This window comes from Chlorocebus sabaeus, chromosome 10, assembly GCF_047675955.1.
Source record: "Chlorocebus sabaeus isolate Y175 chromosome 10, mChlSab1.0.hap1, whole genome shotgun sequence".
Taxonomy (NCBI): domain Eukaryota; kingdom Metazoa; phylum Chordata; class Mammalia; order Primates; family Cercopithecidae; genus Chlorocebus; species Chlorocebus sabaeus.
In genome coordinates this window covers 117,405,174-117,423,534 of record NC_132913.1, presented here as the reverse complement: position 1 = coordinate 117,423,534, position 18,361 = coordinate 117,405,174, and the positions used below count along the sequence as shown (strand labels likewise).

The window sequence follows — 18,361 nt, the reverse complement described above, 5'->3', positions numbered from 1 at the left end:
CGGAGATTGCAGTGAGCTGAGATCCGGCCACTGCACTCCAGCCTGGGCGACAGAGCGAGACTTTGTCTCAAAAAAAGAAAAAAAAAAAAAATTTGGGGGGGGCTACAAAGTAATAGTTTATATATTTTCTATTAGTAATTTCCTTTGCACTATGCCTTATTTTAATCAAGTTTGGGATTGAGTCAAAATCACGCCATAAGCATACTGGAAACCTATAAGAAATTGTCAGCTGCCATAAATTGTCTCATATCCTTCAATGAGGATTTGCTTTCATTCTTCTGATATTCCAAACCACTTTTAAAAAGCTTTCCCAGTCTTGGAATGCCTTCTTAAAAGGGTTCAGTGTCACTTAAAAATACACATACAAGTGATTCTTATACTAACTGCAAGCTTTTCTATCACATTTGGAAGGCTGTTTTCTTATAATACAGAGAGCAAAAGAAAGCAGAGGCTCCTTTTTAGAAGATTAATAGTGGTGCTTTCCTCCATTTTTCTCATACTATCTCTAAAGTCTTCAGACATTTATTTTGGCCGGGCACAGTGGCTCATACCTGTAATCCCAGCACTTTGGGAAACTGAGGCAGGAGGATCACTTAAGGTCAGGAGTTCGAGACCAGCCTGGCCAACATGGTGAAATCCCATCTTTTCTAAAAATATAAAAATTAGCCGGGCATGGTGGCAGGCACCTGTAGTCTTAGCTGCTCAGGCGGCTGAGACAGGAGAATCTCTTGAACTCAAGAGGCAGAGGTTGCAGTGAGCTGAGATCACACCACTGCACTTCAGCGTGGGTGACCGAGTGAGACTGTCTCAAAAAAAATAAATAAATAAAAGAAACCTTCCCTGTCTGACCATAGCCTATCCTTTAAAAAAAAAAAAAAAAAAAAAAAAAAAAAAAAAAAAAAAAGCTATATATATATATATATATACTTTTTAAAATTTCAGTAGCTTTCGGGGTACAAGTAGTTTTTGGTTACTTGAATAGATTGCATAGTGGCGAACGTCATTTCATCCATATTTTCTGATGTATCTCCATGTTCAGGGCAATTTATATCATTTGTCAGTTACTGTATGGGTTTTATAATTGCTTGCCTCTACCTTTGCCTGTATTTTGCTTTTGACTGGAAAGCTCTTTTTCCTTAGCTTTTCATTCTTCAGGGCCAGGTTTAAATGGTGTGGCCTATAAAGCTTATATTCTCCTGCTAAAAGTATTTGTTGGAAACATCTATGGAGAGTACCTGGTAAATTACTTTATGAGACTGACCTCTTGAGGACAGGGACTAGACTATTTGTTACCTATATTTATATGCCCCGTTGTGACTTGCATATATTTGTTGGTGGCAAACCTAATATCTTTTGGAGGGAGTAGGTTAGTACAGTGGTTCTCAAGTCTATCAGAGGCAGTGCTCCCTGTTTCAGCATTTTACAAAGATAAACAAAGGGAAAATAGTTGATAACAAAAATAACATCTCAATAGGTAAGTGCTTGGACACAGTGACACAAAATTATAGTGCATCTGTATTTGGAGTCACTGAGTGTGACAGCTACAACAATAAACTTAAATGCCATAAGCAGCATTTTCATCGTAAGGCATTAAAAATGGTGCCTGACTCTTGGTAAAACTGCCAATAGAAAAAAATAGTATAATCGTTTGTTGTTGCATTCCTGGAAAATTTAATATGTAAGAACTGTGCAAAACAAATCTGAGAAATTGCAAGCATGTTTTTCACCTATGTCACTGCCACATTGTCAGGGTTTTTCATAAGGTTTTCATATATTACCAAGATTGTTTGAAATATATTGGGCATGGGACAGTTCTTCGTTGGGTCTTTTTGTTCTGTATATGTTGCCCATCTTTACCTCTAATCCACACCTGCTAAATGGGAATAGCACCCTGCTTCCTAGTGTATGTTTCCAGAATGCTTCCTAGGGGCAGTACTTCTGCTGTTTAGAAATATTGCTTTACTCTGAATTATAGAATCGTTTGGGCTAGTGTTTCACTATAACTAAAGATAGGAACATTGATCAGATGAATCAAGTTTCTTTTTGTAATAGAAATAGAAAAACAGTACATTTTACAGGGAACATTAGTGAGTTATTTATTTAAAGTGGTTTAAAGTGAACTTTCCACCATTAATTATTGAAAATCAATAGCTCTTTTAAAACATGCATTTTCCAGCATTTGAAAGAAAATATCTAATTTTTAGAAGACAAAACGATAATAATTGTGTGTTTAGAGTGGAAAAGCATAAAAATGTGTCTGTATACACATACACAAATTTAGAGTTGTAATTAAACCCACGATCCATTTATATTTGTTAATATATGCATGTATATTGTGTAATATTACGTGCATATATTACCAAATATAAGTGGTAATATGTGCATGTATATTACATATATGCATATCATATAAGCTGTGAATATGTCAAATATCATAAGCTGTGAATATGTCTAGCATAAAAATTCAGGCAATTTAACACCTGTAATAGGAATTAACTAGCTACTTGTAACTAGCCAGTTTCCTCATTTTTCCTAACATTAAGACAGCATTGTGCTCTTTTTCTTTTTCTTTTTTTTTTTTTAAATTGAGAGAGGATCTCACTCTATTGCCCAGGCTGGAGTGCAGTGGCACAACCATGGCTCGCTGCAGCTTTGACCTTCCAGGTTCAAGTGTTCTTCCCCACCCAGTCTCCCGAGTAGCTAGGAATACAGGTGTGTACCTCTACACCCAGCTTATTTTTGTATTTTTTGTAGAGACAGGGTTTCGCCATGTTGCCCAGGCTGGTCTTGAACTCCTGAGCTCAAGCAGTCCACCTGCTTTCAACCTCCCAAAGTGCTGGGATTACAGGCATGTGCCACCACACCTGGCCCAATATTGTGCTCTTGATACAGTGTTTAGGTCTCTTTTAGATCTCCTTTGGACTAGAGATGGTTTTTAATTCTGCGGACTACTGTAAAGGATTTGACTAAATAGCAGCACAAACGTAGGTGGAAGGGTAAAGTCAATACTATGTGCCTAAAAGTTAACACTCAGAGGCATCTGAGACTTCAAGATGATCTTGAAAGCACATAACCTGGAGTTGAGTGTAGTCTGTTCTTTGCAATGTTGGTTTCTTTAATGTGAATTGGCCCATACACACTTGATAAATAGGGAAATGATGTCAATACAACGTGGAAGTAGTGTTGGTTCATAAGCAGTTTTTCCCACAGTGCTAATGTATAAACTGAAAATGGGGAAAGACCTTTCAATTAAAGAGGAAGAATTGGTACTATATGAAGACGTTACACACACACACAATCTTGCAAATCTGGCAGAAATAATTTAGTGAAAGAAATAGCTATTCCAGTGGTTTCTAAAACCACCATACTTTGTACTGTCAAAAGCAGTCTCAGGAAGTTAAAAACCATTTACTCCCGTGTTTATAAAGAAAGAAGATAACAAACAGGAAAGTCTGCCCGAGAAAAATTATATTTTTAATTATTTTGAAGCTTTTTAAAAAATGCCTTTAAAAAGTTACACTTAAAAGGAGAAAATACAAAAATAAGTCTCAAGTGGATTTATTGGTGCAAATTTTGTTGGAGATTTAATTTTTTATTAAAATTGGTGATGTTTTTGTTGGGACGCTCGTTACAAAATAACATAGGTTTGTGTGCTCTGCGCCCAATCTTATTTTTAACATAACAGCCCTGTTATTTTTAGTGGGTAATTTTGCAGAGACATGAGGTTTTTTTCAGGAATACCCATATGTTGTTATAGAAGCTCCTGAACACATGCGTGCGCGTGTGTCGCGTGCACACACACACACACACACACACACACACACACTCTGACTCACTCAAATCTTTGGGCTGTAATTTACTAAATGGCTTCATTCTAGTGTTATGTAAAAGAGTTTGTCATGAATTTTACTATACTGTTCTACAAATTTTATTTATAGTGGATATAAATTTTACTAGGTTTTAAAAAGATTATGCTTTTTAATAAAAACTAAAGTTGAGCATTAAGGCTTGCTAAATTAGAGAGGTGGTAAAATGAGCTCAAAGGAGGCATCCAAGGCTCTTTTGCCTCTGAATACTGTGATGTTCTAATTGGCTGTTCCAGATTGGACATCATTATTTTATGCAGATTTACTTTGCAGCATTTTTGAGCATTAATAATTTATAAGTGGACATAATAAAATAGAGCTTCATTTTGGGAGGCCCCATATTGTCACTTCATGGTACCATCTGGTTGTCTATTCCTTGTTAGCCAGGGTTGGAAACTATAGCGCATGGGCCGAATCTGGCTCACTGCCTGTTTTTGTAAATAAAATTTTGATTGAAGTATAGCCACCATGCTTGTTTGTTTGAGAATTTTCTGTACCTGTTTTTTTTTTGACATACAGTATTGCCCAAGAAGCTGAAAATATTTACCCTTCTTTATGGAAAATGTATTAAGTCCCATAGGGTAAACAGATAGGCAGAAGGGACAGTTAAAGATCAATATTTTATATGTTTAAAATATACTTTTTAAACAGTCCTCAGTGAGAATATCACACTTTAAAATAATTTTAGGTAAGATCAGTGTGGGCATGGTTGATTTTATTTTATTTTATTTTATTTTTTGAGACGAGTCTCGCCCTGTCGCCCAGGCTGGAGTGCAGTGACGCAATCGCTTCTCACTGCAACCTCTGCCTCCCGGGTTCAAGCGATTCTTCTGCCTCAGCCTCCCAGGTAGCTGAGACTATAGGCACATGCCACCATGCCCAGCTAATTTTTGTTGTTTTTATTAGAGACCGAGTTTCACTGTCTTGGCCAGGCTGGTCTTGAACTCCTGACCTCATGATCCACCCACCTCTTCCTCCCAAAGTACTGGGATTACAGGCGTGAGCCACCGTGCCTGGCTGGGCATTGTTGAATTTAAACCAGTTTTGTGAACCTTGGTTTTCTAAATGATTTGGATACTGTTTAGTTTTTTGTGGTAGAATATAGAGAGTTTACCTGCTAAGTTCTTAAGTTCATTGAAGGTATTAGTAAGGGCGTGAGAAATAACACGGGAGTATTATTAGGTGGATCTAACGTAAGCTGTATATAAGTCAACAGAGCAATTTATTTGAGTTAGAGGAGGGCTGCTGCCCCAGCCCTCACCTTTAGTTTCATATGGGCCAGTTTCTGATGACAAATGGAATGAATCTGAATTTTTAATTGTTTTGCATATTTATTTTTCACAAAGTTGTCTAGCTTTGGATGTATGTAGTTTTCTTTTAAAATGAGTTGTTTAATTATCAAGGAATGCAGCAAGGTATATTTTAAATTATAAAATGAAATAAAGTAGAAAACATGTTTTAATTAAAACAGCAGTCTGCAACAATCTTTAAGAAAATAACAATGTGGAGGACCTGAATGACATAATTTATATTTCCTGTAGCTGTTAAATTCCATACCCAAAAAACGGAATGTTTTACTTTTTTAGAACTACTATGGAATGCTTTCAAAAATAGTCTCATTTCTGAAGAAAAAAGAGTTGAACTCCGAGATCTGTTGGTAGAAATAAAACAAAAACAAAAGCAACTCTTAGAAATTAAATCTAATAAGAAACTCATTGGTTAAGCAAAATTTTAGTCTGCAATGGGAGAATAGGAAAAACTAAAATTAATCCCAATGTATATGAGGCAGGAAAATCACGTGATCCAGCCTCAGTGACAGAGCAAGACCCTTTCTGAAACACCAAAAAATAAAAAAAAAAAAACAGCAACAACAACAAAAACACAATGTATAAAAAAAACTTATGAAGTTCAGCTTAGCTACAACTTCAGAAAATATGCTTCTTGAAGTATATGTGTCCCTTCATTACTAAAAGTGAAGACTAATACATTTGAAAGGCTTACCTAGAATTTTTTTTTTAAGAAATTCATCTATTTTAATAAGTCTTTAGAAAATACTATTACTTTCACATTAGAACCTTGAAAATAAAAATGATATGAGGGATCCAGGAACTATTTCCTTTCTAAGAAGCTAATTTCTTACCTTCTTTTCAGACTCTTTTCATGAATTCTGGAAAGATGGAAGAAGGAATGATACAGAAAAGAGAAACCTTAGGTCCTCTTTTGGAACAGATGGTTGTACTTCTATGATATCTTAAGAAATTTATGGCATCCTTAAAGATTGAGTTAGAATTATTTTGTGAGGTTTTTAGTGACTCATTTCTAAGTTCTTTTGAGATGGTGTTTGGAATAAAAGCCTTAAACGTTTTTTAACAAGTAAATTTGGTATTAATGAAACTTTTTTCTAAATTTTCATTAGTATATGCTCTTATGTGGAAGGTGGACATCAGCTATGAATTACATAAATTGCATTTATTACATTAATATCTCACCTGAATGACAGCAGTTTTCTGGATATAAACGTATGTTTGTTTTTTATTGCTTATGTAAATCTCATGTAACCATTCCCCAAGGTCTAAAAAATAATCTAACTGAAAACAGTTTTTTCATGTTCCTCAAACTTGCTTTTAGAACCGTGCTGGCATAAGGATTTGATTTATTGTAAATATGATGTACCATATCAATCATGGAATTATTTGAATGTTTTTTGGAACTTTTGTGGTAAATTCCATATTTCTCCAGGACTTTTTTGTGTTCTTTCTGTTGACAAGTACTTTAAAGTTTTAGCAAGTATCACTATATTGATTTCATGTAGGTTGGTTTATTGTTTAGTGCTTGAAATGATTTTCTGTATAAAATCAGTGTGAGAATTGGTTTTTCTGTCTCTGTATTTACTGTGTTTACCTGAATTTTAATGTACGAATTGGAAATCAGTATCAGTGTGGGAATCATCAGTTGTCTTTTCCGTAAGCTTTTAAAGCCGTTACAGTCACATTATGTATTAAAAGTAGTGTTTAGATCTAAAGTCTAAATTTACTTTTTGTTAAAATGTAGCATATTTGAATATCTGCACTAAAATTGCCGAAAAATGTGTTACTGCTTAAGCAACCGTAACAACTCTGTGCAATGATGGCTACTGGTGATAAACTCTTCGGTATTGGGGGAGGGGGGTTGGTTCTAAGAGGCAACTTCTTTTTGCCAGATTATTTGGTAGAGTAATAATTAAAATTTATAAATATTTGGAAAAAGGGTAGGGTCGACAATGAATTGTGGGAAGCTTTAAAAAATATATAAAAATATTTCACTTTCAGTATTGTATTTGCATCTCAGTTTCCTGATAGATTTCTGTTTTGATTTTCTGCTGACAGGTCACATTTAGGGCAGGCAAAACATAAGGGATATAGCCCTCCTGAGAGTAGAAAATCTAATTCTAAGGCACCCAAAGTGCAGTCTAATACTACTTCTGAACTGTCAAGGGGACACCTTTCTAAAAGGTAAATCTTCATGTTGCTTATACATTTTCAAGGCAGAATTATTTGCATTCGAATCATTGCATAATGTTAAAAACTTGAGGTTATTCTAAAACGTTATGATACATATTTTCATTATTCTCTAAGAGTAACTTTTAGGATTGACAGTTTATCACCTTTGCAGTGATTAGTGCAGTATACCCTAGACAATGAGTTTGTCAATGATAAAATGATATTTTTGTTTGGATATAAGATTCCCCCTTTGCTTAACAAACCATTATGGCCATTTTTTATTTCTTTTTATTTAAAATTTTTTTTTTTAAGTTTTTATTGTCAGAGCCATAATTTAGGTTTAGGTCAGTGATTCTTAAGATCTAATTGGTAAGAGTCTTTGGAAAGCAATGTTAACTGAAGATCTGATAGTACTACAGTATAAAAACCTCTAACCTTCATTTTGAAAGTACGTATGTTAATGCTTATTTCTTCTAAGCTTTGACAAAGCAGTTTTGTTTGTGAATAAGGCATCAATATTCTGGCTTCCTCTGGTACTGAACAATTAAGTGTTGTTTTTCTTGTAATCTTAACTCTTGTTTTGTGATTAGGAGTGTTAGTGTCAGTAATCTTTGGGCTGAAGAACACCCTTATCTTCTAATCAGATATTTTACTATCCAAAGTCACATCTGCCTTTGTTTTGTTCTTTTCTTTCGTTTTACAGATTTGAACCATCTGAAAACCTATGTTTAATACTGGACTTAGTAGGAACATACTTGTTCTTTATTTTTTGAAAGCATTATATATAACAGTTGTAAATATGACAGGCTGGTATTAACTGTTTTCTTATCTAACCTCTTAGAAGCTGCAGTTCATCATCTGCTGTGATAGTTCCACAACCAGAGGATCCAGACAGAGCCAATACTTCAGAAAGACAAAAAACGGGGCAGGTGCCTAAGAAAGACAATTCTCGAGGAGTGAAACGCAGTGCTAGTCCAGACTACAACAGGACCAATTCTCCTAGCTCTGCAAAAAAACCAAAAGCACTTCAGCATACTGAATCTCCCTCAGAAACAAATAAGCCACATAGTAAGTCAAAGAAGAGACATTTAGACCAGGAGCAACAACTGAAGTCTGCACAATCACCATCAACAAGCAAGGCTCATACCAGAAAGAGTGGGGCCACTGGCGGTTCACGGAGTCAGAAAAGAAAAAGGACAGAGAGTTCTTGTGTAAAGAGTGGCTCCGGGTCGGAATCAACTGGTGCAGAAGAGAGATCTGCCAAACCTACCAAGCTGGCTTCAAAATCAGCCACCTCAGCCAAAGCTGGGTGTAGCACCATCACTGATTCTTCTTCTGCTGCCTCTACTTCCTCCTCGTCTTCTGCTGTAGCCTCGGCCTCCTCCACTGTACCACCGGGTGCCAGAGTGAAACAAGGAAAAGATCAGAACAAGGCCAGGCGTTCCCGTTCAGCATCCAGTCCCAGCCCCAGAAGAAGTAGCAGGGAAAAGGAACAGAGTAAAACTGGTGGCTCTTCAAAATTTGATTGGGCTGCTCGTTTCAGCCCTAAAGTTAGCCTTCCTAAAACAAAACTGTCTCTTCCAGGGTCTTCTAAGTCAGAGACATCAAAACCTGGACCTTCTGGATTACAGGCCAAATTAGCAAGTAAGTTTACAAAAAGGTCTTTTTCTTTAATTAAAGAACGTTTCTCTTGGTTTGTCAAAAGCAATTATGCTTTAAAGTTAAGGGTTTTTTCCCCCCGTCTTAGATAATCTTAGATTTATTACTGTCCCTATAATTAAGTACATGACAGCATGTAATAACTGTTACTACATTTAGTTTTATGGAGACAGGTAAGGAATACTGCCTTCCTGTTATTACGAAACCATCACATTTTAGTGTCTGTATTTTTATTGGTCCTCGCTGCATCTCCTACTTCATCGATTTCCTAGTATCAGGATGGGACATAAAGTTGGATTTTCTTCTATACCACATACAGAATTATCATTTAGTTAGGAGTTGTTCTTTTTAGTTATGAGTTGCCATGATCGGAAATCAAATTTATCTATGCTTTTTTAGATGGAGTCTCACTCTGTCGCCTAGGCTGGAGTGCAGTGGCACAATCTTGGCTCACTGCAACTTCCACCTCCTGGGCTCAAGCGATCCTCCTGCCTTGGCCTCCAGAGTAACTAGGATTACAAGTGTGCACATCATGCTTGGGTAATTTTTGTGTTTTTAGTAGAGATGGGGTTTCACTATGTTGGCCAGGTTGGTCTCAAACTTCTGACCTCAAGTTATCTGCTTGCCTCGACCTCCCAAAGTGTTGGGATTACACGTGTGAGCTACCATGCCTGGCCAAATATGTATTTTTTTATATTAGATATTCTTGATGTGTAGATACAATGAAATGTTATTATAATAAATATACCTCAATATAAATTAAACCTTATTCATATGTAATATCTCATGGTCTTTAAAGAGTTTTGTCTAAAGATGAATACTTTTGTTTCACTACTCTTATATACACTACTCTGTGTCCTAAGTGAGTGAGAAAGAATATTGCTCTCTTAAAGTTTACAGTGGAGTAGAAAGAATTTGTGTTTTGAGAATACATTCAAGCAAAGAAACCAAGTAGGTGGAAGAAACATAGAGTTATGTGCATTCCTTCATGAGTCAGTTTTGGAGATATCCAGGAAGTCTTCTCCCTCTCTCTTTACCAAAAGACTTCTTCAGGGAGCCAACTGCTCATCTGGGGAATGCTAGTGTTTTTCTTTTCTTTCCTTCTTTTTTTTTTTTCTTTTGAGACAGAGTCTCGCTCTGTTGCTCAGTATGGAGTAGTGGTGCGATCTTGGCTTATTGCAACCTCCGTCTCCTGGGTTCAAGCAATTCTCCTGTCTCAGTCTCCTGAGTAGCTGGGATTACAAGTGTGCGCCACCACACCCAGCTAATTTTTGTAGAGAGGGAATTTCACCATATTGGCCAGGCTGGTCTCGAACTCCTGACCTCAAGTGATCCACCTGCCCCGGCCTCCCAAAGTGTTGGGATTATAGGCGTGAGCCACTGTGCCCAGCCTTTTTTCCTTATTTCTATTCGAGAAATCTATAGAGGACAAATAGGATAATAAAGCACTTATCTACAATTTTTAAAAGTATTTAATTTTCATAATACCTAATTAGGAAGCTTGCTTTTAAGCATCTGTTCTTCTCTGATTGATTTTAGATCTACATTTGGGTAGGACTATAATGTTTTCTTGGCTTAAGAGGATTATATATAGTGTTTACTAGCATTCTTGTCAAAGTATAGCTCATATTGAATCAGCCTAACTTAATATTGAATCGGAGCTGTTAGCTCTGTTTAATTTAACACTGCAATGTAAAACTACTTTTGATTGATTCACACATTAACTAAAATGACAAGAATACTATTAATAGTAGGTACTATATAAAAAATTTTATGTTTAACCTGTATGATAGGTTATTGTGAAGTAACATCTTTTACTTTTAGATTGAACTTTGTTCTGTTTTGGTATTTTAAATATGCAGTACATCTATATAAAATGTTTTAAGTTTAAAGGATTAAGAGAGGCTAGATCAGTATCTTGAAGTGAGAAGGAAAAAAAGGTCCAAGTTAAAAGGACAACCAACTATTTGTCCTTCCAAGGCTTTATTGATAATTGGAGTTATTTATGTCAGCTTTTATACTGCCTTTCCTGCCTGTGTTTTGTGTCTGTCAGTCTGTCCATTGTAGTAGCTATGTAATATTCATAGCCCGTGGGCCAGGTTGAGTTAACAGCAAGCTGTTTAGGATTCACTCCCCCTTCTGCCTTCCAGTCTGCCTCACTTGAAGAACTCATCTCTTAAAGCTCTTATATGTAGGAGGGTTCTAGGGCCAGGCAATAGCAGATTGTACTTGAGTGTCATGGCCTTGGTCCTTTGTAGAGATCAGCTTTCTTTTCTTTACATAGTCTGTTAACATGATTTTTAAAAGAAAACCCAACTCAGTGTCATTATGCTGCTGGTTTGATAAAAACCAATCCAGATAATTCCATTAAGCCTGCTCAGCACATAGTCACAAACTAATTTAGTATTTTAAAACTAATTTCACCATTATTTCATTTACTTTCACAGTATCTGTGTGTTCTGTTGTCACTATTATATCACTTTTTCATTTTCACTGCCACTATCCCAGTTATGATCTCTCATCATAGCCTAAGCTGTTGAAACAAGAGAATGGAACCAGCGTTTGTTTAGCATAAAATAAGTGCCAGGTATTTTACATATGCAGCTACATTTTCTTTTCAAAAAAAATGGTACTTCAGGATACTTTTTAAATTTTTTTCCCCATAGACAGAGTCTTGCAGTTGGCTCACTGCAACCTCTGCCTCCCAGGTTCAAGCAATTCTTGTGCCTTAGCCTCCCAAGTAGCTGAGATTACAGGCGCGTGCCACCGTGTTTGGCTAAGTTTTGTATTTTTAGTAGAGACAGGGTTTCGCCATATTGACCAGGCTGGTCTCGAACTCCTGACCTCAGGTGATCTGCCCACCTCAGCCTTCCAAAGTGCTGGGATTACAGGCATGAGCCACCATGCTCAGCCTAGGATAGTTATCAAGGAAATGCATTCCGAGGAGATGAAGTAACTTCTCTGAGTAGTATACCTCATACTTGGCAGAGTTAGGATTTGAAGATGGGGGTATGTATGACCTTGAATGAAGTATTTTCTTTTTATTTTCTTAACCCATGTTTCTGTGTTTTACTGTTGTAACATAATTGGGCCATTTGGAGATAACTAAGACTCTAGAGGAAGTGAAATTTTATTTGGTCGTTCATTGGTAGTATTGATTAAATTTAGAGGTGAATACTATGTGAACTCAATTCAAACCATATCATTCGCTATGTATTTGCTGGTTTTCAAATAAATGAAAACATTTCAAAACAAAGTAGCATATATTTACTGTGCTTTTAAGTGCCTGACAGTTGTTCTGAATACCTTACGTGAGTCATCTTATTTGTTCCTCATTGGTCTTGTGTAGCAAGTTGTTGTTTTTTGTTTTTGTTTGTTTGTTTGTTTTAAGATGGAGTCTTCCTGTGTTGCCCAGGCTGGAATGCAGTGGCACAATCTCAGCTTACTGCAATTTCTGCCTGCTGGGTTCAAGTGATTCTCCTATCTCAGGCTCCCAAGTAACTGGGATTATAGGCATGTGCCACCATGCCCGGCTAACTTTTTGTGTTTTTAGTATGGAGATGGGGTTTCACCATGTTGACCAGGCTGGTCTTGAATGCCTGACCTCAAGTGATCCACCCGCCGTGGCTTCCCAGAATGCTGGGATTACAGACATGAGCCCCTGCCCCCAGCCTTTGTGTGGCAGGTATTTTTATTCCCAGCTTACAGGTTAGGAAACTGGATCATTAGTCAAGTTACCTGTCTAGAGTCACAGAACTAAGAAATGATAAAGCCGAGTTAAAACCCAGGCCATTTGATCCCAAAAATTGGCCTTGAGAACAGAATGCATAGGGACGAACAGATTGGGCAAGCTCAGTCTGGGAAGGTTTCTTGAAGTCAAAACAAGGCATTGTGCATTTTAGGCATGATTAAATGTGTCACTTCAGAAAAGAGTTTACAGTAGAATTAATTGGCAGGTAACGTTTCTTAAGGATATAGGGGCAAAATGTGGTATTTTATGATTGTCTCTGGGTTTCAAGTAATGGTATTTTGAGAAGGAGAGCCAAAAATGTCAGATTCAAATCTTAGTTCTGCCATTTTTTCAGCTGGTAACTGTGGGAAAGTTTGTAACTTTTTCTTTGTAAAATGGGCATAATAGCTATTTGAGGAATAAATGAAAACATTAGAAGACTTAGCATAGTGCTTAGTGCACAGGATGCATCACAAAATTTAGGGTGTACAACTGAAAGTGAATATCTTAAGGCAGAAAACATATTCAAAGCATTTTGAGAATGGGGGATCAGTTAAGTCCTGGCCATTGGTCAATTTTAAGGTAGCTGTTACATTTGGAGCACCAGACTTAGAGTTTTTTTATCTCCTGAAAATCAGATACCACATGTTGTCATTAGTAAGTTGGAACTAAATAATGTGTTCACGTGGCCATAGACTGGGAAGGAGACAAAGGATGAGAAATTACCTCATGGCTGTAATATACATTATTTGGATGATGGTTAATACCAAAAACCCAGACTTTGCCAGTAAGCAATATATCTATATAACGAAACTGCACTTGTACCCCTTAAATTTATAAAAGAAAGTCAAAACTAGGAATATATATACAAATAAAATTGCATAATTTTATATATAAAGAAAAATGTAACCTGTATAAATGGATACATCAACATAAATGAAAACAAAAATGTCAATATTAATGCATGTACATTGCTTTAAAAAATATTAACTCCTCATTGTGAGGTTGGGCAAATCATTCAGCTGTAGTTATGATGCCAACCTTATTCCTAATCTTATTTGCAAAATAATAAGATTCCTCCTTGCGAAGCATAAATGAAAGATTATATGTGAAAACAACTTTGAAAATCTAAAGTGCCATAGAATGCAGCAACATATTGTAATGTACCATGTAATGTTGAAGTAAGAGTTATGGTCATGTGTGTACGTATTTATTTCATTTTTTTGAGTCGGAGTCTCATTATTGTCGCCCAAGTCTGGAGTGCAGTGGTGTGATCTAGTCTCACTGCAACCTCCCCCTCCTGGGTTCAAGTGATTCTCATGTCTCAGCCTTCCAAGTAACTGGGATTCACAGGTGCCTGCCACCACACCTGGCTGATTTTTGTATTTATAGTAGAGACGGGGTTTTGCCATACTGGCCAGGCTGGTCTTGACCTCCTGACCTCAGGTGATCTGGCCGCCTCGCCCGGCCAGGTCACGTATTTAAAGGGCTTTTGTATGTATCAGGATTTTTTGTTTTAATCCAGAGGCCAGAATGAGATTCAGTGGGTGGATGGAAGTTGAGAGATGGGCTTCTGATTAATACAAATCTTAGTAGAATAAAAATCTAAAAATTATATTAAAAATAGAGTAGACCATTGTGAAAAATTTCATATTGGGTAGGTTATTTTAGTTTATTTTGGATATCCTTTGTTTTCTTCCAGTTTTTAAGAATTGAACCTATTAGTTTGAATGTGATGTGTTTCCTCAGGTAAAGACTTAGACATAATTGGTCAGTAGGAGAGCTTCATAGTAAAGGAAATGGTTTAAAAATTGTAGGAACAACAGTATTTTTAAGATGCTTTGTGGAAGAACCGTTCCCCATGTTCAAGTATTATTCAAGGAGATTCTAGATAAGCAGGAATATATTGTAAGCTGTGGAAAGACTTCTTAACCCAATAATTTGCAAATTAATTTGACCAACTATTATTTGGGAACCAGCAGTGGTTCATGGAATACACTCAGGAAATGATATAATACATTTAGTGAGGAAGCTTAAACAGGAAGACCTTGTTGTTGTGCTGCTTAGTCAATTGTTGGTAGGCCAATGAACAAGTTCCCGGCGAGGGCACTAGAGCTGGCAGAAGATCTAGTGAAACCACTACTTTAGTGATAGACTTCCTGAAGCATTGCTGCTTGCCGGCTGTATCTCATCAAAACAGCTCTGAGACAAAGGTCATTCAGTGTTACTTGGTAAAAGTCTCCAGAGTACCCCAGAAAGAAGAATGTGTTATGTAACAATTTTTAATGATTTTTAAAAAAATTTTGCAATAATTTCAAAGTGAATAGATGATGATGGTATAGAATTACAGGAAACAATTGGTGATCAAAATCTGAGTAATTATGGAACCTGTTTATAGAAAAACTTCTATTTCCAGACTGATGTTTCTATTGAAGATCTACTTTACTCTGTTATTTAAAGTGGGCGTCATGTGCACATTATTAATAACATAGCAGGAGTTAACAGCTTACTTTTGTCTTGAGTTTCATCTTCTCCTGATGACTTGCATATAGCTTGTGGTTTTTATCAGACCTAGAGAAGAACCAGGCAAAAGCCAAATTCTAGAAAGGAGATTCTGATTAGATGAGGAAGACATAGTGCTTTGCACATGGAGGGAGGAAATAAGAATGAGTTGAGCAGGAGAGACGAATTTAAGTTAGATACGTGGTTTCACCAACTTAATCTTGTAGGATCATCTCTCTTTATGTGAAAAAGGTAGATTATCTGTGAGCCCTGTGAAGAGTTGGGCAGGGAGCTTAAAAGGAAAAGGATTTTGAGTGTCAGTTTTCCATCTTACAAGGCAGCTATTAAAGTAATTTAGCAACTTAAAAGTTACAAATTCCAATATGTGACTGCTTTGAAAAATTACTAACAAATAATCCTAGTGTTTTTGAGGCTTTAAAAAAACTTCAAAAAGAAGTTGCCAGATTTAAAAAAGAGATCATTTAATGGTAAATACAGTACTGACTTCTTTGTTAAGAACGCTTTGCTTTGTATTATGTTGTTTGAAAATTATAAATGATCATGTTATATATTTTTGTATTCAAGGTCAAAATAAGAATTAAATTAGCCAAATTATGTTTTACTCAGCTTACATTAGTAATTGCCCTTTATGTTCTTACCTGTATTCTGGAATGGTTTTGACACTCTGATTCTGATATGTTAGTTAAAAATAATCCAGAAAGTACCAAAATATACAAAGAAGAAAAATACAAAATCACTTTTAATTTCATTCACCAAGGGCTACCTTTTTTTTTTTTTTGGTGTGTATCATGCCAAAATTTTTCACTTTATATTTATCACCACTTATTTGCAGTGTAAAGTGAAAGAGTTATATAAGATCTTTTTTTCTTCTTCTTCAAGAAGATAATCATAGCTTACTGCAGCCTTGATCTCGAAAGATTCAAGCAGTCTTCCCACCTCAGCACCCCGGGTAGCTGGGACCACAGGCACATGCCACCATACCCGGCTAATTTTTTAAAAAAGATTTTTTCTTGTAGAGATGAAGTCTCACTATGTTGCTTAGGCTCGTCTCAAACTCCTGGACTCAAGCAATCCTCCTATCTAGGCCTCCCAAAGTGCTTGGATTATAGGCATGAGCCACTATGCCTGGCCAGATCTATTACTTATTTTTTTTTAAGCAGTTTTTCTGCCACTATGCACTTTTCTATAGCTGATTATTTTGATGTTTTAATGTCTAGATTATGTGCTTTTATATGTCTCTTTGTTGATTCTTCTCCCCCAACCCCAACTCTTTGATACCTGTTGTGTTCCCCTTGTGGAAAATGAAGATTTTGCATTCTAACCATACCCCACCCCGTTCACCTACTGAACACATACTGTTACGTACTTACCGTCTTCCCAGTGATGATCAGCATGCAGGGTTTATTGTATCATCAACATCTAAATATCATTTACACTGAGCCATGTAGGAACATTTCCTTTCTCACACATTTTTGCTTTTCCTGAATTTTAAATTCCTTTTTGTGTTTTCCGTACTTTCCCATGAACTTACTCAAACTCCACCCTCCTTACTAATTGTCATCATCTTTTCTCAAGCTGTCTACATGCATTTGCTTCATCTTCCTGAAGAAGTGAGGCCTCTGGATGGTTGTTCATTGCGCCTGGTTATACTGCTTTAGCCTTGGGATTTGCTTCAGTCTTTTTAGTTTCCCTTTTCTAGATTTCATGTCATCTTTCTTGGTTTCTTATTTTGGTGGAATATTTATTTCTTCTTGAATCTAAGGAAAGGTATTTATGAGATTTTAATAATTTAAAATTTATTTTTTCAAAATTTAGATGTCTGAAAACGTATCATACCACCTTGATACTTACTTGACAGATTGGCGAATAGAGAGTTCTGGGTTGGGAATTACTTTCCTTCAGAATTTTGAAGAATTACATAGTGTCTTCCATCTTTCAGTATTGGCACTGTTCCTATTTCTGATTTATTCCTTGATAGAGTGACCAGCTGGTTTTTCTTTCTCTGGATCTGGGGCATTCTGAAGACTCAGTACTTACAGCTCTAAAACCAGGATAGTCCTAGGCAAACTGGGACTGTTGGTTACCCTGTACTTGTTTCTTTTCTCTTTCTTGATTTTCTATTGAGTGCTTGTCCTCTTAAATGGTCTTGATCTTACTGTTTGACATTGCTTTCCTTTTTTGTTCTGTTTCTGGTAGATTTCTACTTCATCTTCCAACTTTTCTCTTGAATTGCTTTTTTTCTCCATGTTTGCCATCTTTTATTTCCAAGAGGTGATTTTGTTTTCATTTCCCTGTGTATAGAATCATGTGTTTGGTTTATGATTGCATTTCTTTTTTGATGACATTAATGGTGAGTTTTCTTTGCCTGTGTGATCTCAAGTATTTTGTGTGTGTGTGTGGGGCCTGAATTTTGGATTGGTTTTTGTCTTTCATGCTAGGAACTTTCCTCATATTCTGGTAATTCTGGTAATTCCTGGTTGTCTCCTCATACTCAAGTATAATTTGAGATCAAAAGTCTCATTTGTAAGCTCTGAGTACATAAGTGAGGTTTGACTGAGATTCATTGTTTAGTGATCTGGTTGGGTAATTTTGTTGTAAACTTCCTCTTATCATTATTTTTAGATCTTTTTTCCTTTAGCTGGTAAAATTCCACAGAGAAGATTGTTTCAAACTCCTGCCTTAAGGTGAAACCTTAAGTTCCTGAGTTCTGGGGGCCGAGTGGGAGAAGAGGCCTCAGACGGAGGCAGGATAATGTATGTTGTCAGACAGTATGTCTGTACTCGATTCCCTTCTCTCCCTCTTATTTTTGGTACAGTGTACCTATTTGTACTGTGTACTTCAGTCAAGGATTTCTATATTCTATACTTCCTATTGGGGAACCTGCCCCCAATAGTTAACATGGGTTCTTTTCTATTTCCCTCAGCGTCTCAGCTGGTTTGAGAAATAAAGGGAAAGAGTACAAAAGAGAGAAATTTTAAAGCTGGGCGTCCAGGGGAGACATCACATGTCGGCAAGTTCCGTGATACTCCCCGAGCCGTAAAACCAGCAAGTTTTTATTAGCGATTTTCAAAAGGGGACAGAGTGTATGAATAGGGTGTGGGTCA

General features: G+C 36.5%; 1 protein-coding gene across 23 annotated transcripts in view; it reads left to right on the top strand.

Moving 5' to 3' along the window:
* TRIP12 (thyroid hormone receptor interactor 12) overlaps positions 1-18,361 on the top strand; it is a 155,523-nt gene that overhangs the window by 55,799 nt on the left and 81,363 nt on the right. For 14 of the 23 annotated variants that reach the window (XM_073020115.1, XM_007966541.3, XM_038001425.2 and 11 more), the window contains exons 3-4: positions 7,232-7,357; positions 8,187-8,989. In XM_073020115.1, coding sequence (XP_072876216.1) covers positions 7,232-7,357; positions 8,187-8,989 — 929 coding nt within the window. The remainder of the gene's footprint in view (positions 1-7,231; positions 7,358-8,186; positions 8,990-18,361) is intronic. The other 9 variants (XM_038001432.2, XM_038001434.2, XM_007966549.3 and 6 more) reach the window with 2 other exon arrangements.